This window comes from Rhinopithecus bieti, unplaced genomic scaffold (genome assembly GCF_001698545.2).
Source record: "Rhinopithecus bieti isolate Rb0 unplaced genomic scaffold, ASM169854v2 scaffold_5216, whole genome shotgun sequence".
Taxonomy (NCBI): domain Eukaryota; kingdom Metazoa; phylum Chordata; class Mammalia; order Primates; family Cercopithecidae; genus Rhinopithecus; species Rhinopithecus bieti.
The window spans coordinates 2,467,021-2,490,234 of NW_016805021.1; the positions used below are offsets into that span (position 1 = coordinate 2,467,021).

Here is a 23,214-nt window from a genome sequence, read left to right on the forward strand (position 1 = left end):
AAAAAAAAAAAAAAAAAAAAAAAAAAAAGTGAAATCTTGTAAGGTCTTTGATCAAAGCTTATTCCTCACGCTGGAGGAAAACCTGAGACTTTCTATTGACCTACATGCTTTAGAATCCTGTTCCCTCTTCTACTTCTTTCTTACTCCTTGTCTTAAGCCATTCTTGCATTGCTATAAAGAAATACCTGGGCTGGGCGCTGTGGCTCACGCCTGTAATCCCAGCACTTTGGGAGGCTGAGGCAGGTAGATCACGAGGTCAGGAGTTCAAGACCAGCCTGGACAAGATGGTGAAACCCCGTCTCTACTAAAATACAAAAATTAGCCAGGCATGGTGGTGGGCGCCTGTAATCCTAGCTACGCAGGGGGCTGAGGCAGAGAATTGCTTGAATCCAGAAGGCAGAGGTTGCAGTGAGCTGAGATCGCGTCACTCCACTCCAGCCTGGACAACAGAGAGAGACTCTGCCTTAAAACAAACAAACAAAAACCTGAGGCTGGCTAATTTATAAAGAAAATAGGTTTAATTGGCTCATAGTTCTGCAGGCTGTACAAGCATGGCACCTGCATCTGTCCCACTTCTGGAGAGACCTCAGGAAGCTTTTACTCATGGCGGAAGGTGAAGGAGGAACAAGTGGGTCATACAGCAAGAGCAGGAACAAGAGAGAGAGAAGAAGATGCCACACACTTTTAAACAATCAGATCTCATGAGGACTCATTCACTGTCTCGAGGACAGCATGAAGCCATGAGGGATCTGTCCCCATGACCCACACATGACCCGTACACCTCCCAGTAGGCCCACCTCCAGCACTGGAGATGACATCTCAGTGTGAGATTTGGGTGGGACACAGATCTGAACCATATCATTCCCCTTGAGGAAACTCACCACTTTGTCATTCCCTAGACAGGCTAGGCCCACTCCAACTGCAGGGCTTTTGCACATACTGTTCCCTGGGCCTGGATGCTGTTCCAGCAGCTCGCCACACAGCTTCCTGCTTCAAGTGGTTTCTCCAGTACCATTTCTCCATGAAAGCAGCCCTCACCGCTTGGTTAAAATTGTCACCTCTGCCCCCTTACTTCCTATTCTACTCTCACCGTATTTTCTCTACAGTACTCATCACCAGGTGACATATGATAGATTTGTCTTATTAATGTTGTCTTTCTCTCTCTACTACTGTGTAAGCTTCATAAAGACAGATTTTTTTCCTACTGTGCTTACTCCTGTGCACAGTGCTTTGAACAGTTTCCAAATATACAACACTCAGTAAATATTTGTTGACTCAAAGAACCCATTTGGACTCACAGGAACCTATGAAGAAGGAAATCAGTGTTACTTATAATCCCAATGCATGAAGTAAATAACTACCATTAGGATTTTGTGTATTTTCTCTTTTCTCCCCACTTAATATTACAGAAATATTGGAAAGTATGGAAAAGCACAAAAGAAGTAACTCAAGAAGTAATTAAAAATCACCCATAATTGCTCCAGCCTGAGAAACCTCCCTTTAAGTTTTGATGTATGTCTCTCATTAGAGTACCTTTCTCTCTGTCTCTCTCTTCCCTTCTCCTCTTCTGCTTATGTCTGTGTATATACTTAATTTTCTCCCTCTGTATATGAACATATATACATGTACGTGTACATATAATGTTTATCTCAGTTTCTTGTTTTTTTCTGTTTATCAATAAATCTTGGGTATGCGCCATTATGTTATGACTTTTTAAAAAACATATTTTAAATGGCTTGTTATCATTCCATTATGTAGATATATTATTGCTTATTTAAACAATTCCATATTATACATGTGTGTATTTAGATTGTCTCCATTTTCTTATATTTATTTTAATGAATGAGCATTTTGTTTCTTTGTATCTCATTGTGCAAGTATAAGATTATTTTTCTTGAGTGATATTAGAAGTGAAATTATGAAGGCAAAGGATATAAACATTTTGACCTGTTTTGATACATATTGTCTTCTACAATGACTCACTTCAGTGGTGCTAGATGACAATATCTATTTACTATATCTTTGTTGGCCCTGAGTACTTTTTTTCTAAAAATCTTAACTACTTTTGGTAAATAATTTGTACTTCTTTGATTAAGAAGGACTTTTAAAAAAAATGTATTATTATTATTTTTGAGACAGGATCTCTCCCTGTTTCCCATGCTGGAGTGCGGTGGTGAGATCATAGCTCACTGCAGCTTCAAACTCCTGGGCTCAAGTGATCCTTCTGCCTCGGCCTCCTGAGTAGCTAGGACTACAGGTGTGTGCTACCACAACCAGCTAATTTTCTTTTTCTCTTTCTCTTTCTTTCTCTCCTTCTCTCCTTCTCTCCTTCTCCCTTTCTCCCTTTCTCCCTTTCTCTCTCTCTCTCTTTCTCTCTCTCTCTCTTTCCTTCTTTCTTTCTTTCTCTCTCTCTTTCTTTCTTTCTTTCTTTCTTTCTTTCTTTCTTTCTTTCTTTCTTTCTTTTTCTTTCTTTCTCCTTCCTTCCTTCCTTCCTTCCTTCCTTTCATTTTGTCACCCAAGCTGGAATGCAGTGGCATGAACACCGTCATTGCAGCCTTGACCTCCTGGGCTCACACAACCCTCCCACCTCGGCCCCCCAAGTAGCTGGGACTACAGGTGCATACCACCACACCCAGGTTATTTTTGTATTTATTTTGTAGAGATGGAGTTTCACCATGTTACCCAGGCCAGTCTCAAACTCCTGAGCTAAAGTGATCCACCTGCCTCAGCCTCCCAAAGTGCTGGGATTACAGATGTCAGCCGCCACAGCTGATCCCAGCTAAAAAAAAAAAAAAAAAAAAAAAAAAAAATATGTAGATATGAGATCTTACTATGTTGCTCAGGCTTGTCTTGAACTCCTGGCCTCAAGCTCTTCTCCCACTTCAGCTTCCCAAAGTGTTGGGATTGTAAGCATGGGCTACCGTGCGCAGCAAGAAGGACCCTTTTTCATGCATTTGTTGGTCATTTGTTTATTATGTTCTGTGAAGCCCTTTTGTCTGTTTCTTGACTTACTAATTTTAGCCAGTGTGATTGATTCTCTGGCATAAAAATGAAAAATTTAACACCCTTACAATACCTCTTATGTCCCCTGTCTTTTGCCCCTCTGTTTTGTTACTTACATATTTTTGGATCTTAAATTAGTTGACTTCATGTCCTAAAATAATATAATTAAACCACTGTTGATTTATCAACTTTAGACAGTATGAATTGACTCTGCTAGGAAAGATAAGTATAATAAGTTAGACATTTAATGTGTTTTCATTGTTTTTTCTTTCCTAATCCTGAGGTTTTATTACTTTCATTATTATTTATTCTCACTTTATAAACTTTTAGACATTTATATTCTGTTCTCTAAATTATTCCTCTGTGTTTTGTCATAGGCTGATTCTGAAAAATTAAAAACCAACAAGGAACATTTCCATAGTGCTTATAACAAATATTGTGTCCCAAAGTATCAAGGTTGGTGTTCGATCCCACAGAGAATGAAATGTACCGTATGTCATTGAATATTTGCTCCCTTGAAGGAGAACCTTGCGTGTGTCAACTTCTAGTTTCTTTCTAGCTTCCTTTACTTCATCTGGCTTGTTTTCTTGCATTCAATGTCATTTTATTGTCTTTGATTTCTGTTTTGTTTGGTTGGAAAACCTCCTCATAGTTTTTTCCTGCAGTAAGTGTGTGGGGATAGTAAGTTTTTCCTATCTTGTCCTGCCTGGTACTTGGTCAGTGTTTGGTTGTCTGTGTATTGTTTATTGTTTTAGAAATTGTTAAGCAGGTTCAAAATATTTTCTCCACAATTCTCTGTTGCCACCTAGAATCCCAAGTTAATGATAAAAAAAAGTATGACAGCATGATTCTCACTTCCTTTGGCTACCTGTTGTTTCTCTTTGGAAGCTCTTATAAATTTTTCTCTATCCTTAGAATTCTGATATTTTACCAGGATATATCAGAGTATGAAATGTTTTCATTTCTCCTGTCTGGTATTTGGATTATTCTCTCTATTTGAACTGTGCTGTGCTCGGTTCAGGGAGTTTCTTCCATTTCTGTTTTTTCTTTTTTAGATGGAGTCTCACTCTGTTGCCCAGGCTGAAGTGCAGTGGCATGATCTCGGCTCACTGCAACCTCTGCCTCCCAGGTTCAAACAGTTCTCCTGCCTCAGCCTCCCGAGTAGATGCGATTACAGATGCCTGCTACCACACCTGGCTAATTTTTTGTATTTTAGTAGAGATGGGGTTTCACCATGTTGTCCAGGCTGGTCTCAAACTCCTGACCTCAGGTGATCTGCCTGCCTCAGCCTGCCAAAGTGCTAGGATTACAGGTGTGAGCCACTGTGCCCAGCTCTCATTTCTTTATTATTAATATTTTTTCCCCATTGCAGTCTAACTTTTTTCCTTTCTGGAACGCCCGTAAGACAGGTATTAGACTTCTTGGATCTATACTCTAGGTTGCTCAGTTTTCCTTTTATATTTCCAGTCTCTTTATATTTTTGTTTAGTGTTCTTTATTTGACCTCTCTGACCACCCAGCTTAGTTTTTAGCCATGTCTGGGTTATTGGTTAGTAATTCCATTGACCTATAAAATTTTAGTAATTATTTTTTGTTTCCAAGAACTCTTTTATAAAAAATCTGAGTACTCCTTTTCCATGGCAGCCTCTTCTTGCTTTATGTCTCTAATATCCTTCCGTATCTTTCCGAAGATAGTAGGTAACTTTTTACCTGAATTAGACTTGTTTCTTTTAGTGTCTTTTCTGTTTGTTCATTTGGGGCTATATTTGTTATCTCTTGCTGCTGAACAATTTTTAAAACAAGAAACAATTTGTTTGTTATACACAGTTTCTGTGGGTCAGGTATCCAGGCATAGCTTAGCTGGGTGCCTCTGCCCAAAAGTGTCTCACAAGGCTACAATCAAAGTGTTGGCCAGGTCTGTATTCTCATCTGAATGCGTAACTGGGGAGGGATCCACTTCCAAGTTCACTCACTCTGCTGTTGACTAGATTCACTTCCTTACCAGTTGTTGGCTTGAGCTCAGTTCCTAAATGACTCTTGGCCAAAGGCCTCCTACAGTGTCTACTTTTCATGGGCCTCTCTGTAGAGTATCTCAGAACCTGTAGAGTATCTCAGAACCTGGTAGCTGACTTCTCTCAAAGCATACAGCAAGACAGCAAGAGAAAGCAAGTGAGGTGGAAGCTAGAGTCTTGTAAACTAATCGCGGAATTGACATCCCATCACTCCTGCTGTGTTGTATTCTTTATAAGTGAGTCACTTAGGTCCAGCTCACACTCAAAAGGAAGGCCCTGTTACCTAAGGGAGTGACTAGAAGCCAGGGGTCACTGGGGGGCCATCTTAGACACTGCCTACCATAGGGGCCTTTTGTGGTGATAGGGGAGGCTGGTTTTCATGAGTGTCTGCTGTTCCTTGTTTCTAAATGAAGGATCCTGTGGGACATTATGGGTAGCTGGTCTGGGCTTACTCTGTGACTGTGACTGCTGGATCGTGTAACATGTGTCAGCTTCCTTTTCAGGTATGTGGGCAGACAGTAGGAAGGCGGGTTGGAAATTCTTCCTTGTGTAATTCTATACCCTTTAGCCCACACAGCTGGAACCTGTTACTTGCTACTACCCACTAAAATATGGAAACATGATGGGATAGTGACTTCTTGATTAGGTTACATTATATGGCAAAGGAAAAGGGTTACTGAAGATATCATTACAGTCTTAAATCAGTTAATGTTGAGTTAATTAAAAAGGAGATTATCCTTGGTGGACCTGATGTAATCAGATGAAAGACCTTATAGAGCAGGTGAGAAATGTTCTCCCACTGGCTTTGAAGAAGGAAGCTGCCACGAGTTCTATAGCAGCAGGGAAATGAACTTTTCTAACAGCCTGAATGAATTTGGAATAGGATTCTTCCCCAGCCAAGCTTCACGATGATAATGCATCTTGATTGACACCACGATCATAGCCTTGTGAAATCCTGACCTAAAGGTCCAGCTAAACTGAGCCTAGACTCCTAACCCACAGAAACTATGAGATAATAAATATGTGTTGATTTAAGAACCTGGAAGTAAAATACACTGTATTCATTTTCTATTCTGTAACAAATTATCACCAAACTTAGTGGCTTAAGTTCTGTTGTTACAGAATAGAAAATGAATACAGTGTATTTTATTTCCAGGCTCTCTTAAAGCCTCTCCCTTCTTGGTTCTCCCTTGTGTCCACAGTGAATGTCTGGAGTAAACCCAACCTCTGTTCTCAGAGTCCAGCTCCCTCATTGGAGTCCTTCTTTAGGAAGGTGCCACCCTTTTCTAGAGAAAGCAGACCTTGCACTGTCAGCTGGGGATGTGTCACTGCTGCCAGCTGTGCCTTTTAGTTCTTATTTTTGAGGGGTGTGAAGAGGAGGAGCCTAACTTCACATATTCTAAAGGTACTTGTTTAATGGAAGATCATAACAATTGCCCTTGCCTCCCCTCTGTTGTTTACATTTGTTGCTGCTGAGTTTGGAGACTCTCTGGGCCACTCTTGGTGAGAAGTGTGCTTATGCAAGGTATCTGTATCTGTGGTTTCCTCTACTCTCATTTCCCCACCAAGCTAATTCTGCTTGCTTAGTTTTTCTCTTCATGGAATTATACAAATTCCATTATATAGGTGCTGAGGATGTCTGGTCTATTGATGGCATATTTTCCTGTTTTTATAAAGCTTTTACGGTTTCATTCTTTAAACAGAAAACAAGTTTTTTAGCAAAGACTTTGGAAGCACAGGGAGGACGTTGGTGATGAGTCTGTGTGAAGTCAGCCTTGCATTCCAAACTGGACCTGCCTTTTTCTTTTTTAAGAGAAAAGAAAATACTGCTTTGCTACCTGACACTGATGTAATGCATTTGTAACCAATTTGGCATATTTCTAATAAAACTGATGAGAAAGGCAGAATTTTTATAACAATTGCCTTTCTTATTCTCTATTACTATTTTTCTCCCTTAAGTTCTCCCAAAGCATATTCCTATTAAGACTCTTCTATCTTTTCTTCTTCTTTTCCCTTCCTGTCACTTGTAATTTCATAGCCTCCCTTTCTAGTCTCTTCGGGTAATTTCTTAGAACGAGTGACTTGAAAATATTGCTGACACGGTTCTTTTCTAACCCTAACAACATGCACAATACAGGTGCTGAGGATGTTGAGATAATTGACCTAAAATTGTGATTTTTAGAAGTGTCTTAAGACTTTTAGTTCCAAGCAACACAAACCAAGTAACCTAAACCTCAAACCAGCTTAGGTTAAAAAAAAAAAAAAGAGTTTATTAGCAAGACACTGCAGTATCTCCCTAAACCCCAGGCTAAAGTTGTATTCCAGTGTCACGAGGGCCTGGCACCAGGAACTAGAAAGCTACAGGAGCCCAGGTGGCCATTAACTTTCTGTCTCAGACTTTCTGTCTCTCCTGTCTTTGCTTTTCTGAACATCTGCTTATTCTTTTCTCTCTCGTTGGACTCACTTTGACCGTTTTGGCATGGGTGTGGCCAAATATGGCTGCCCAAAAATGGCAACCAGAATTTCCAAGTTAATTTTATTGCAGTTCAAGCGAATAAGGCAGAGGTACAATCCCAGATTCCAAGAGGAAATAATCCATTTGGTTTAGCTTGCACCAGTTATCTCTTTTTAGGCTGGTTTAATGTGGTCATGAGAGCAGCTTTTGTGGTATAAACATGGCTTGCCATGGCCCAAGTTCCCAAAGAGGAGGTAAGTGAGTGGAAGTTTGGGCAGGTATCTCAAAACACTTCTGCTGCAACATTCTTCTTTATGTCCAACGTGCACTTTCTCATCAGAGAGGCAGTTTAGCTGGTGTTTAAGAACATGGACTTGGGGTCAGACATACCTTAATTTGAATCCCAGCCCTGCTACCTACTAGCTGTGTGATCTGAGGTCAGTACTTTGCATCTGTGAAGATCAAATTCCTTCTCTGGGCAATTGGGATCACAAATCTCCTGGGGTTGCTGGGAAGATGAGATGAAATAATGTATGCTATATCCTATGCACTCAATAGATAGTAACTATCATGAATTACTACTATCATACCATTGGGGAAAGATGGTATGCATGGAGGAACATTCATTTCATCATCCTGAATGATGCAAGAAGATCTGGAAGCAAACTTTTAGATACCACAGAATTATATCATCAGTAAAAATCTAAGAGTAAGTTTTGTTTTACCATACTTGACCAAAGACATAGATACAGGCTAGGCTGCAGGAGTTAGGGCCCAAATAATCTAAACTTATTTCTAGAATATAATTTCTATTTCTGTTGGCTTTAAAAACAGTCAATGATTTGGCAGTCTTAAAGAGAGCCCAACAGAGTTGGTGGTCACTAATACAGACATAATAGCTTTTTTCCAGTTAGTGCCTGTTCTAATGGTCTCTGCGTTCATTCTGTTTGGGAGCAGGTTTATTTTGATTGGCTGATATCTTACTCGGTGAAATATTTTGAATAGCATCCCTGGAAACCATGTGCCAGAATTCAAAAGACCTCAGTTTTTTTTGTTAAAGAAGACACACTACTTTCTTTTAAAAACTATTACAATTTCTTTTGTACTTTACCCACTTCTATGATAAGATATTTTGGGTAGCAAGTATCATTAAATGAATTCTTAGTGAAGGATATGTAAAATGATTATTTAAATCATTCATCATTGAAGGATACCAAATGTCAGCTGAAAGTTAACATTTATGTAATGTAGAGATAGCTGAAGAAATAATGCTCATTTCTTTTTCAAATGTAGCATATTATATTCTATATGGAACTATATATAGTAGAACAATATCTCAATGACTAACTGTGTAATTTTCTCTCAAGTTATGCAGACATTTTGATTGAGAGGGAAGTATTAATGCAGAAGTACATTCATCTAGTTCAGATCGTAGAGACAGAAAAAATTGCAGCTAACCAACTCCGACATCAACTTGAAGATCAAGACACAGAAATCGAAAGGCTTAAATCAGAGGTATTTCCCAGTTGATAGATTCCTTCTCATTGTTTCACGTTTTACCGTCATTTCCTCATGATTACTTAAGGCCTATTCAGGGCAGCATTTTAATCCCAGGCTGACTTCCTCTGACGTCAAAACATACATGGTTGGGCCTGACATAGACATGGATCTAATGTCTATATTAGGATTAGGCAAATGTGCTACAGGAACATATCAGGATAATGTGCTTTTTTTTTGGTGGGGGGTGGTTATTTGTTCTCCTGATACCCTTTATTAGCTCAGCAATTCAAGAATTGACTATAGCATTTAACTGTTTTCAGATGCCCTACAGTAATGACAATTATGAGTCTGCCATAGATTCAATTAAAGTCTAAAATGACAACTAAGGGAGGACCAGAAATGAATTCAGAAATACTTTACTCTTTTAGATTTGAAGGAGTCCAACCTTCTCCCCTCCACAGTTTTGAAAAGAACATTTGGATTAACTATAAGACATTTGCTAGGGTGCATTTTTCCCTGGAGTTGGAATTCCTGCCTCCCCCTCCCTCCCTCAGAGTGTGAACTTCTCAGGCCTTGCATCCCCAGATAGTGAGGCTGATGCCCAGTGTGAGCAGAAGGCGGTTTTAGAGTCTACAGCCATGGTGTGTGCCTGGGTCCTCCCTCCCTTCCAGGCCTCAGTCCAGATAGAGAATCCTGAATGTACCTTTCCCAGTGTCCTGTCCTTCCTCATGGGCAGCAAGCAATCACTGAAGAATGGGAGAGGAATGCAGAGAATGAGATTTCCTCCCTCTTTCTGCCCAGGGATGCACTGGTATCTTCTGAGATTCAAAGAAGGGAACAGGACACAATTGTATCCTCAGTGACAGAAACAGTTTAGGCTCCTCCGTTTTGGCAATGTTCTTGTCATTTTTATTGTCATCAGACAACATTTTCCTTTTTGTGTCTTTGCACCTTCCTCTGAGACACACCCTGTGAATCCTAGATGGGGTTTTCGCCTTCTGCTCCTAGCACACATCACCTCCGGTGTTGACAGCACAGGCACAAGCTTCTTCCAACTGGGATGTGGCAGCTTCTCTGATGATGACAACTTGCAGATGGCGTTCACCATATTATTACAATTGTTAACTTCCCAGTTCGACCCTGATATCTGATATGGTGAAAACAGCAGCAGAAAACTTAACAAACCTGCATTTTAAAAGACTGTATCAGGCACTGTTATTTAAAACAAAATTATTGTGTTCTTTCTTTGCCACTGTAAGCTAGAGCAGATGCTTGTCTGCTCAGTGAAGGAGGTTGGTATTTACTCCACGAGAGAAGCTCAACACCAGGCGATGTTCCTCAATGTTTATGTGTGTTTATCTGCCTTCACTATGTTCTATTTTAGTCTGAATGTAGATTGCAGCAAAAAACTGTCAGTTGCAGGTATGTCTTCTGTGGTCTCTTGACAGGAGCCATTAATTTATTTCCTGCTCCCTTTCTTTTCCCACTTCCTTGCCAGAAAATGGCAGAGGGGTGGATTTGGTGTGGGGGACAAAATATAAAGACAAGCTAGAGAGGGGCCATTATGATCTCTTAACTTATAGGGTATTGCTGGCTAGTAGGTCTGTAAAGGTTCTTAAGCTTGTAAGAGCCTGCTGTTGAGTGCTGGTCTAGAGAATTTTACTGCTATGTGTAGTTGAGAGGCCACCCAGTCTTGAAATGCCCCTCACAGGTCACGGAACTGAGCTGGAGATATGAAGAGATCGCAGGTTATTTTGATCCTTTTTACCTTTTCTGAGGAATTCTCTTAGTTGGCTTGGGCCAGCCCCAGGGCTCTGAAGTTCCCTTTACAGTTGCCATTTTCCTAAGGACGTCTGTGAGTCTGGGGTGCCATGTGCTTTGGAAGACTACAGGCCAATGGCCAGAACCAGGGGCTCTGAGCTTAGTGTCACTGCATGTGGGGACCACAGGGCATTGCAGGCAGCCGCCTTCAGGTGAGGGGGTGGACATATCGCTGGGCTCCTGACAAGGTCTTGGCCTCTCACCACTGGCAGCTGGGGCTGAGTTTTGGGCTAACATTTCCGCTAGCCCAGATTCCAGGTTACACTTTACACAGTCACTTCTTATAAACACTTCCATTGGTGATACCGTGCTTGGGGTAAACTTTATGTTTCCCCCATCTCGGCACCAAAGGAAGACAGGGTGCATAAAACGTGGATGTTTCTGAGGATCTCATTGGACCGCCTTTGTAGGCAGAGCTTCCTATGTGTTATGGCTATATTCCAGCATTTCCCAGGTCATGAAATGGACCAATTTTGTGTTCCAGATTATTGCTCTTAATAAAACCAAAGAACGAATGCGACCTTACCAAAGCAACCAAGAAGATGAAGATCCAGACATCAAGAAGATTAAAAAGGTGGGGCCTGGAGGTTTCCAGCTTTGCAGGAGTGTGGTGACCAGTCGTCTGTTCTATGGTGATGTCTTTGCTACCCTGTGCGTGAGCTGGGAGCAGCCTTGGTGTTTCTGTGCTGTGGCTCCCAGACTTGCCCTGCAGAATGATCCAGACATGGCTACTCTAGAGAATTTATGCTTGAGATGTCTTTACACTGTCTAGGAAGGATGCCAAAACCAGGCATGAAGACAATAGTGTTCTCCAGTGGGGTTAATTAAGTGCTATTCAACCTCTTGATTTTGTGTGGCTTTCATATTTTGGGGGAATATTTTTTAAATTACATTTCAAAAATATTTCTTTTAGCTTTAATCTTTAGTGCTATTTAAGGAAGATTTTTTTGGGCGTGTGAGACGATTGAGTAAATCAGCACATCCGCTTAGATTTCTGTTTTATTATTGTTTCTTATTTAACATCCACACAATCAGCAGATTTTTCCCTCTTACTGCCATTTATAATTGCACAACTTTTGCAGTGAACCAAATGCTGGCTCTTACTCTAGTCCACTGTGTTTTGATTTGTCATTTAGGTTTTGATCCCATGATCCTGATTATCTTATATAAAGCACTTACTCAGCTTTGTTAATAATAAGTGAAAAGCATCATATTTGAGGAAATTTGCCTGGATATGCATCTTCAAATCTTATTTCTTTTTAATTTGTTATTATTCCTTTCATTTTATGCTAATAATCATTCCCCTTTCACTGTAACAAAGCTTTAATGTGCCCAGCATTTACCTGGGTGTTTCAAAGATGATCAGTAAATGTTTGTTGATTGACTGAAACACACAGGCCAGTGCACTTTCTCAGGCTTGCCTGTTATTTTTCACATCATCCCTAGGGAATCCTGATCGATTTTAGAGACTATGGTGTTTTCTACAAAATTGATTTTAAATTTTATTTTATATTCTTTTTTACACCTTTAAATATTGCTCAGAATTTGAAATAGAAATTATTCTTTGGACTAAGCCAAATGTTTTCAGTTTTCCAGAAATTTAAAAGTAAAATAACACTATTCATTGCTTAGAAATTATTATTTTTTGAATCTGGTTTATGCTATTATGTTATAAGGTTAATTCGTTTTTTTAAAAAAATTCCCATCTAGTCAGTCTGGAAACAAGGTTAATTATATTGCCTTTCCTTTAATAGTATGCAGTTGCAGGTAAAAAAAAAATTAATAAAATTCAATTTTCAGGTGTGTGGTAGAAACTGGTCTATTAGTAAATAAGTGAAGCAGCTATTGGTCAGCAAGCACCCCTGCCCAACTAAATAGAAAGGTTTTACTTAACACAAAATCCAGTTAAGGTGATTTTTAAAAATATTTCTGTTAAATGAAAGAATACTGATAAAATTTTAAAAATATTTTTCTACCTTCTTGTTTCTTAATAGAAATAATTTTTTAAACCAATTTTTGCACTGGTTAAATAGGTTTTGAGATCAACTTTGTTGTTCTTTATGTCGTATTTCAAAATAATGTCTGCATGGAAAAAAGTGTTAACAATGAATGAATCATTCTCTATTCTGATCTTGTGCAAATATAAACATAATTTTTTTTTACTTAAATAGATAAAATTTAAAATTGGTTATAATTCATGGAAATTTTCATAGATTTCTTCAAATAATCTTGAATATAATATCCCCACATAATTGTGTTAAAATGTGGTTAATTTTTATTGAAGTAGAGTGACTTTAATGCCTGTATAAAAATGGATAACATGGTGACCACACAGGTAGGCAAACAAGAGAATTTTAGACATTGCAAAAGAGGGGTCACTGTTCAATATGTGATAATTTAGAACATAGTATGGAAAAAGTGAAAAGTGTAAGGATGTGTTAAATAGATAATAATGATACTTTGGTAGTGATTTAATACTTTCAATTATATGTGAATTTACCAACTACTTTGTTGCTGAATCTGCCACATCTAAAGTGACAAACCCTAATTATCATAAAACAAATCCTAGTTAATTGTTATAATTTTTTATATTTAGAAAGGACTTTTGTATTTTTTTGTTAATCGTTTTATTTTAATTTCATGAGAAATGAAAGCAGTCTGATAACATGAGATTAAAAACAGAGAAACACAAGATGGGGTCTGGCTGTGTTGCCCAGGATAGACTTGAACTCTTGGGCTCAAGGGATCCTCTCACCTTAGCCTCCCAAGTAACTGGGACTACAGGCCTGTGCATGTCCAGCTCTGTCAGTTATTTTATAGATGAAGAAACAGAGAATCAGAGGTCAAGGTGGTAGCAAGTAATGGCAGAGCCTCTGAGTGAAAGGTTATAATATATACTTGACTGCTCAGTGCCCAGCATTTACCTGGGCGTTTTAAAGATGATCGGTAAATGTTTGTTGATTGGCTGAAACACACAGGCCAGTGCACTTTCTCAGGCTTGCCTGTTATTTTTCACATCATCCCTAGGGAATCCTGATCAATTTTAGAGGCTCTCATGTTTTCTGCAAAATTGATTTTTAATTATATTTCATGTTCTTGTCCATAAATTAATCACCATTGCAACTAGTCAGATTCCCTTTTGGTTTTTTATTCTGTAGGTTCAGAGCTTCATGCGAGGATGGTTGTGCAGAAGGAAATGGAAGACCATCGTGCAGGATTACATTTGCTCTCCCCATGCTGAAAGTATGAGGAAGAGAAACCAGATTGTGTTCACCATGGTGGAGGCAGAGTCAGAGTACGTTCACCAGCTCTACATCCTGGTCAACGGCTTTCTCCGGCCCCTGCGTATGGCCGCCAGCTCCAAGAAGCCCCCCATCAGCCACGATGACGTCAGCAGTATTTTTCTCAACAGGTTTGACATTGCATAAATCCAAGAGAAAACCCCCTTTGTATTTCCTACAAGAATTTTACTTAATCTTCAAAAGATCTCAGAACTTCATCTCGATAGTTTATGATAGTAAAATAAGAAAGCTGTTATTTGTATTCCATTGTTATTTTATATCTTTACTTGAATCTTGGCATCTAATGTTCTTAATTTTTTCTTCCCTATTTGACATACATTGTCTTGTCGCGTGGAGATGTGTGTCGGGGAAGATAATCTCTCTCATAAACTGAAGAAAATGGAGTGATTTATGGGTTTTTACATGTTAATTATACACAAGTATTTTAGGAAGAGCAAAAGCTAAGACAGGGCCTGAGAAGCTCTGGTGAATTTATTTGCTCAATACATCTTCAGTTTCCTTACTGCTGAGGATTCATCAATGAAAAATCAGAAAATGCCTGCCTTTATGGAACTTTAATTTTGATGCAGGAAGACAGACAATGAACAGCATTAGTGAAATAGATAGAATATTATATGGCGATTAGAGCTGTGGAGAAAATAAAGAAGGGAAGGGGAGAAGGGGACAAGGGAGTGTTTAGGTGTTTTACTTAGAGTTTTAGCTATTTGTTTTTGGGTAGATAGTACACTCACATGGTTCAAAAGTCAAAAAAAACATGAAAACAACATTTAGCAGTTGCACTCTCACCCTGTCTCTGTCCACCCAATTCCCCCCACTTTTTTTTTTTTTTTTTTTTTGAGACAGAGTCTTGCTCTATCTCCCAGGCTGGAGTGCAGTGGCACCATCTCAGCTCACTGCAAGCTCCGCCTCCCAGGTTCACGCCACTCTCCTGCCTCAGCCTCCTGAGTAGCTGGGACTACAGGTGCCTGCCACCACGCCTGGCTAATTTTTTGTATTTTTAGTAGAGACGGAATTTCACCGTGTTAGCCAGGATAGTCTCGACCTCCTGACCTCATGATCTGCCCGCCTCGGCCTCCCAAAGTGCTGGGATTACAGGTGTGAGCCACCGCGCCCAGCCGCCCCGCCACTTTCTATACATAATATCTGTACTAATTTCTTATCTATCTTTTTAGTGTTTTTCAATTTTGATCTAAGAAACTATGAATATAGAATCTTATTTTCCCTCTTCTTACACAAAGGCAATGTACTTTAACATATAGTTCATTGTTTCACTTAACATTATTTCCTGAAGATCTTTCCATATTGATACCTAAAGAGCATTCTATTAAAGAAAATCACGACATGGTATTACAATCTGTGAATGTACCATAGTTTTTTTATAGCAGGTTTTCAGAAAAGTTTCAAGGATAAGGTGACATTCGAGCAAAGGCTTGAAGTTCCTGGAGGAAGAGTGAGGTAAGCAGAGGGAGCTGTGCGTGCAGGGGCCATGGGGCTTTAACATGCCCGGCAGGTGAGCTTGAGGGCCTGCCCTGCTCAGTGTCAGTGAAGGGAAGAGTCAGGGAGTTATCAAGGTGGGACATGGTACAGCCATTAACTTTTACTCTAAATGAGATGGGGAGACATTGGTCAGGTTTTGAGCAGAGAAGGGGTGTGATGTGACTTCTGACTTTGAAAGTTTCACTCTGGCTTCTCTGCTGAGAGTAGTCTGTAGGGAGATCAATTAGGTGGCTATTTCAATAAACAAAGTGAGAGATGAGACACCTGTTAGGTAGCTATTTCAGTAATCCAAGTAAGAGATGATTATAATAGAGGCAGTGATAAGTAGTTGGATTCTGGGTGTGTTTTTAAGTCAGAGCCAGTAGGTGTCACAGGTGCGACTAGCTGGGGCCAGTGTCACGGAATTTACCAAAACCGTTGTAAAGTAAGGCAGATTTGTTAGAGAATGTGTGAAAACATGTTACAAGGGTGGAATGGGCAGCACAGCAGAGAAGGGGCTGTCTGCAGAGAGGCAGGGACTGGAGGGAAGTTTTATAAGGCCGTGCAAGAGGGGTTAGGTGTGGAAGAGGCCATTCCTTGTGCTAGTGGGTTGTGTTTCTCAGAACAATTGTTCATTCTTCTCCCCTGCCTGGAGTCTTCCCCCACAGGAGGCCCCTTCTTTATTGCTTACATATCCATCAGGACTCAACAGTGGGATTTGCTGATGGGTTTGATGTGGGTTTTAAGAGAAAGCAAAAAGACAGGTAAGATTGCAACATCTTTTGGTCTGGACAACTAGAAGGATGGAGTTACTGTTTACTAAATGGTAAAGACTGAGTGAAGAACAGGCTGAGGGGAAAAGATGAACTGTTTTCTCTTGGATCTGTTGAGCATGAGATGCTATTAGCCATCTAAGTGGAGATGTCAAGTGAGTAGGGATCGGATATTTGTTTGGAGTTCAGAGGAAGATTCTGGGCCGAAGATAGAAATTTGGGAGTCCTCTAGCATACAGATAGTATTTAAAGCTGCTAGTCTGAATGTTATTACCAAGCAAGTGAGTACAGATGGATAAGAAAAGGGGAGCGTGGATATTCCAACATCTAGAGGTCAGGAAGATAAACAGGAGCCAGCAAAGAAGAGTGAAGAGGATCCATTGAGTTGTCAATGAAAACCAGAAGAGTGAGCTGTCCTGGAAACGAAAGCAAGAGGGAACCAACAACAATGCCAAAAAAGTCAAATAAGCAATAACTTAGAATTGACCAAGTTTAACTCCAAGTTTAACAACTCGGAGTTTATTGGTAACTTTGATTAGAGACCAAAGCCTGAATGGAGGCTTAGAGAGAACAGGCGGTGGGGCAGAGGGAAGAGGAATTGAAAAGGGTGGGTATAGAAAACTCTTCTGAGAAGGGCTGCTGTAAAGAGGAGAAGAGAAACAGGGTGGTACCTAGAGGCAAATGAAGAGGGTAAAAGAAGGATGGAGGAGAGAGGGAATTGCTGAGCAGTAAACTTGCAAAGGCGAAAGTGGACAGAATGTGCTGCACAGGTCAGGAGATTGCCATTAGCTGGGAGCATGGCAGGGCAGGAATAGTACATGGACACTTCTGTAGTCAGGAGGCAAGGCCATCCGCTAATGGGGCAGATGGGAGGGAAGTGTCAGAGTTGGAGAAGAGAGAAAGAGGTGTGGAATAGTGATAACTGGGGCAGGGGAGTAAATGGATTCAGGAATGTTGTATTAGTGCTGGGCAGCACTGAGAGCCTGTGTTAGCTTATTAGGCTAGTGGTTGTGACTTTCCAGTGAGATCAGTCAGAATGGTTGCATGTTTTTCTTTAGCCACTTTCAGCTGCATGGATGCAGGTGCAGAGTGGGTGGAGGATTGGGATTAATTAGGATTGGTGTTGTGGCTGCTGTGATGAAGTGAGAAAAGAATAAGGAAGTTGAAGGTGTATACAAGGAAGAGATTATAATAATGAGCCATGGAATCTAAACTGAGGAGAGAAAGTAGTGCTGGTATGAGAGGTTTTTGCCAATAAAAAGGTGGCGGGATCTGGGGATTTAGGTCGTGATGGTGTGAAAGAATTTTGGAGTCAGGGTTCTAAAGGCAGTGAACTGAAAGATTAGGAGTAGTCAGAGAATGTTGTGCTTGAAATTGAGATAGGGAAGGGATGCAGCTATTGACAATGACAAGGTCTAGAGTACAATCAAGGGGGTGTTGACTGAGGTCAATGGAAGACAGGATCTTTGGAGGAAGAGTTCAAGGTCCTGGGAGGCCAGGATATTGAAATGTTGTTTGTGTGCTATTGGAGTCCCCAAGAATTATGACAAGAGTAGTGTTGGAGAAAAGAGCAACCGTAAGCTGAGAGCTCAGATCTCAAGGCATCAGGAAGAGACACTGGTGTGTCTGTAGATGAGTACAGAAAGGAAGGGTGATGAGTGGTAGTCTGATAATGTGAGATTAAAAGCTAGGCTTTCTTTTGTTAAAAGGAAGGAGGGAGATTTCCCCACCTTGCTGGCAATGGCTCCTCTCAAGTGTATGAGACATCCAAAGGAGCCTGGGGGTAGCCCTTGATCCTCAGGCAGTACAGCATTCTGGTGATACTTCAGTCACCAAATGTGCAGTTTCAACAGGTCTGATGGTAGTGGATGGGATTGTGTATACACTATGATAATGAGAGGAACTGGAGAGGGTGGGTATTGAAAACTCTTTTGAGGAGAGCTGCTATAAAGAGGAACAGAGAAACAGGGTGGTACCTAGAGGTAAATAAAGAGGCTGTGTCACATTGGTTTAGGTTGCCTCTGGCTCTGTTTCCACTGGATTGCTTGATCTGAAACAGGAAAGGCCAGGTTTATCATATTGTTTAAATTCAGAGTCAAGATATGCCTCTCTTTGGAAGGTAAAGCCATAAGCTCTTCATATAGACTAGCAATTATTTACCACATCTAGACTTAGATGGAAATTTGAAAAGATTTTTTTTTTTTTTTTTTTTTTTTTGAGGATGCCTTTTGAGACTGGGAGTCTCACTCGTTCCCCAAGGCTGGGAGTTGCCAGTGGCCGGGATCCTCGGCTCACTGGCAAGGCTCGGCCTCCCGGGGTCCACGCCACATTCCTCCCTGGCCTCAAAGCCTCCTGAGTGGCTGGGACCCTTACAGGCGCCCGCCCACCCGCGCCCGGGGCTAATTTTTTTGGTTAATTTTTAGGTAGAGCGGGGTTTCACCGTCGGTTCAATGTCTTCCTTGACCTCGTGTGACCACCCGCCCTCGGCCTCCCAACAGTGCTGGGAATTTACAGGCGTGAAGCCACCGGCGCCCGGCGGAAAAGATATTTTAAAATTTTTTTATTTTAATTTTATGGATACATTTTATGGTTATATAACACATATACATAATATGGAATGGATATGTAATAGCTGTACATATTTATGAGGTATGTTTTATAGTTTGATATAAACATATGATGTATAATGATCAAATCTGGGTAACTGAGATATCCCTCACCTAAAACTTTTATCATTTCTTTTGTGTTGGGAACAGTCTAAATCTTCTAGATATTTTGAAATAAATTATTGTTAACTATAGCTGCCCTATTGTGCTATCAAATAGTAGAAGTCATTCTATCTATCTAACTGTACTGTTGTACCCATTCACCAAACCCTCTCTTCATCCTCCCCTTCCCCACTACCCTTCCTAGCCTCTGGTAACCACCATTCTATTCACTACCTCCATGAGATTAACTTTTTTAGCTTTCAAATATGAGTGAGAACATGTGATATTTGTCTTTCTGTGCCTGGCTTATTTCACTTAACATAATGTGAAGAGGTGTGTTTTTAAAGGTGAGGTTTAAAGAGTTTTATATCATTACTGTTGTTTAACTAGATTCCCTTTACATGCCTTTGAAATTAAGCCCTAGGCAGCTCAATAATTTTGAATTTCAACACAGGTTTATAGTTAAGAAAATGTAATCTTCCTATTTATATACAGAATTGTTTTGTCTGTTTTCTAACCATGCAGGTATCAAAATATGAAGGTAGATGTATCAAGTAGTTTGTGTTCAACACAGGACAGAGAAATCCCTCTCTGAGTGGAGGGAATTCACTGCTTACAGAATCTGTTGGAAAGGCTGGGGGAGTAAAGTCAGGGAGTGGCCCTTAAACTGTTGACTTTCAGAGAACACAGATGTGATCCAGAGGTTAGGAAACCATTGCCACCACCACTGCTGCCACAGATGCCTCTCAGACTCTGGAAGCTGGTTCCCAGAAACTAGAATCCTAAGGCTGGGTGCTGACATTGCCCCAAAGCACTCACATCTCCATGACTGACTTTCAGCAACAGGAAGATGACTCCTACTTCCACCTTCCTTTTCTTTCCAAGTGCATATATTAGTAGAACTGAGTTTACATCCAGAACCATAGCTGCAAGGGAGTCTGAGAAATGTAGTTTTAGTTCTACCCCTCTACACCTAGAAGGAGGATGGAATACAGATTGAATGACTAATCTATAATACCTGCCAAACTAGATTTGGTTGAAATCCTTGAACAACAAAGACTACTTAGTTAAAATTGTTATAAAAGAAAAACAAATTAGAATCTCATGGAACCATTTCTGTTTTATTTCATGGACCATTTGAAATAGTAAGGACTTCTTGATGTCTGTTGTAATGGAACTTGACTAATAACAAGCCAAGGTATCTCACTGAGATGAACAGTTCTGTATTTGATTATGTCACTGTGTTAGTTCAGAAAAGGCTTCAAAGTCTCATTGCAGTAGGTTAATTCCAATGAGGAGAAAGCAAATGATGTTTTGACTTTGGTAATTACCCTTCTTGGCCCTTTTAGGAATTTAGATCCCCAATTCATGCATCATTCTTATTTTAGTATATCTATGTAGGCCTCACTCTTTTCAGAAGATTCTTTTGCATTTCTGTCTTGGGTATCTTGGGAGTAGTTATAGTGGAGTTCTGTCAAAATTTTTGCTCTAGATTTTTTCATCCTCTCTCCTTCTGTCAAAACTCATTTTACTGACAGAGAAACTTTCTCCTGAGTTATCTAGAATCACATATGAAAAGAAAAAAGGGTCATAACTTTAATTTTCTGATTATTGATTGAAGTACTGTGTTCTAATAGAGGAAAGCTCACTTAAAATTGATGAAGAAGGTTATGTGACAATGATTTGGTGCTTTCTGTCCTCTAATATTTGAATGTTGTATCAGGGTTTGCTGAGGCTGTCACAATTGCTTGATAGAGGATAGTATAATCCATGTTATTATTGGATATAGTTTGGAGGCCCTATGGAACATATATATTATGTATACATTAAGGCTTTAAGGACTCAGTGGATTTTAAACAAAATAAACACATTATAGCAACTAAATTATATTATTTTTCCATTTTTTTTAATAGTGAAACAATCATGTTTCTTCATGAAATATTTCATCAAGGACTAAAGGCAAGGATAGCAAACTGGCCCACTTTAATTTTAGGTAAGTGCCTTCTTTAAAGATGTAAGATTTTCTTTTAGAGTGGCCACAATTAGAGTAAAATAGCTCCAATATTATTCAGCCTAAACTGTTTGCATCACCCTGTTGACCTGTGAGCTTCTGTACCCTGGGATTCTGTCTCCTTGCCTTTTGGGTACTTTGGGCCCTGCTTCAGTAGTTACCTTTTGACTCTTTCCCTTGGCCTGTCATAGTTAATTTGGGGCTGGAGTCAAGTGCTGCCTACAAGTGTATTCTACCAGATCATCATTCAGGCATCAGGGTTGCGGCTCCATGCATGTGTGACACCTGGTGCTGGGACCCACTCTTTGCCATTCCGCCCAGTGTAGGTAATTTACCAAGCAACAAGGGAAACAGCCATGTTTACTGTTTCTTTCCAGCTGATCTGTTTGATATTTTGCTCCCCATGCTGAATATTTATCAAGAATTTGTACGTAATCACCAGTACAGCCTGCAAGTTCTCGCCAATTGTAAGCAAAACAGAGATTTTGACAAACTCTTAAAACAGTATGAAGCCAATCCAGCCTGTGAGGGGAGGATGCTGGAGACATTCTTGACCTATCCCATGTTTCAGGTAAGTCACTTGGGATGCATTTTGTAAGTCAGAGGTTCCAGCTCAATTTCACTGATACCTAGAGTGACCAGCGTGAGATGTGTAATGGTGCCCTGGGAGGAATTATGGCACAGATGCATCATCTATTGCTGTCTTGAGCTTGACCCTGAGATAAACAAATACTGTGCCACACATTCTCTGTGTCTCATGGATATAAGAAAACCAGGCATTTTTGAAGCAAAGAATTCAAGAATGATTTTTTGAAACGCTGCACAATTTTCTCTTTACAGAAAGATTCCACACAGACCTCTTTCATGGAGTCTCCTCCTCCAGCATGTTTAAAAATATTATTTGGTTTACAGAAATAGGATTCTGTGCAAATGTTCCAGTTTATGCTAGTTGCATAAAAGATTCTTGGGGATGGAGTGGCTGCTGGGAAGGTTTCTGTTTTCCGGCCCATCCTCCCTTCCTGTCGCGGTTGCTGTTGAGTCTCCCTTGGCTGGAGCTCTGGAGAACAAAAGGAGGACCTCCCTGGTCACAGAGGCTGTGGAGACTTAGGAAACATAAGGCACGGGTGGGACCTGAGGACTCTTGGCAACTAGTCAGGTGGCTGCAGGGGCTCCCCTTTTGGGACTAGAGCAACCCAAGGGGTCAAGAACAGTTGCATTCTTTCCTGGATCTAGGGCTTTACTGTTAAGAGCCCGGAAGTGAGAACCAGGGAGGCCAAAATGTGCATTGAATCTCCTGTTCTTTTGAAAAGTGTCAATTCTGTTCTTTTGGAAGAGCATTGAGTGTTCCCATTGTGGAATTTAGGTGGCTTCTGGCCAGGCCTCCAAATTATCATGTGGTAAACCGATTCTACTAATCATGTGTGTTATGGTTAGTGTGGAGCACTTTGTCCTCCTGAGCAGGCATCTCTGACCCTGGCTAATCCTTTCACAGCCTCACAAAGAAATGTGGCTGTGGTGCACAATTGTTTGCCTTGACGTTTGTCAGTCCCGCTCGAAATCCTGGAAGTTGCTGTAGAAGTTTAGTCAGATTTTTAACCCAAAGGATGCATTTAAAACCACTTAAGTATAGTGAAACTTTATAGGGTTTTGTTTTGTTTTCCTTTGGAACTGAATTGTTTGAACTCTTTGCCCCTCTGAGGAAATATTTCACAAGAAAGATTTCAGACTTTAAAAAAAACGATCTACATAATTGGAATTTAAGATTTTATTTACAATGAAACATCTTATATAGTATAACATTCTTCTGAGATTCTATGTGAATTTTTGACAATTATCTCTAGGTTATGATTCAGTACCCCAAGTTGTATCTGTTCAGTAACCCCAAGTCAGTTGCATATACAAAGGTAGAGTCGTGAAGACACATGGGGCATTCAGAGAAGAACCAGCTCCCTACCTGACAGCCCCCTGATGTCTTTCTTCATGCTATTTAATTCCCTCTTGGTGTGATTTTTTCAGTATTTTGAAATGGAAGAACTACACTTTTCGCTGTAGATGAGGTGTCCAAATACAGCAAATGTAGGGCCTTGGAAAGGTCTTTGGATTTCTTTAAAATGCTGAGATACTTGCCCACCACCCTGCCCTTCCTCTCCTGAA

The 23,214-nt window shown here is 40.2% G+C and overlaps 1 protein-coding gene across 1 annotated transcript in view; it reads left to right on the plus strand.

Moving 5' to 3' along the window:
* The window catches only part of RASGRF2 (Ras protein specific guanine nucleotide releasing factor 2), a 276,199-nt gene that overhangs the window by 98,102 nt on the left and 154,883 nt on the right, over positions 1-23,214 (plus strand). Inside the window, exons 3-7 of the mRNA XM_017870896.1 lie at positions 8,837-8,984; positions 11,275-11,364; positions 13,949-14,202; positions 20,963-21,042; positions 21,438-21,631. Coding sequence (XP_017726385.1) covers positions 8,837-8,984; positions 11,275-11,364; positions 13,949-14,202; positions 20,963-21,042; positions 21,438-21,631 — 766 coding nt within the window. The remainder of the gene's footprint in view (positions 1-8,836; positions 8,985-11,274; positions 11,365-13,948; positions 14,203-20,962; positions 21,043-21,437; positions 21,632-23,214) is intronic.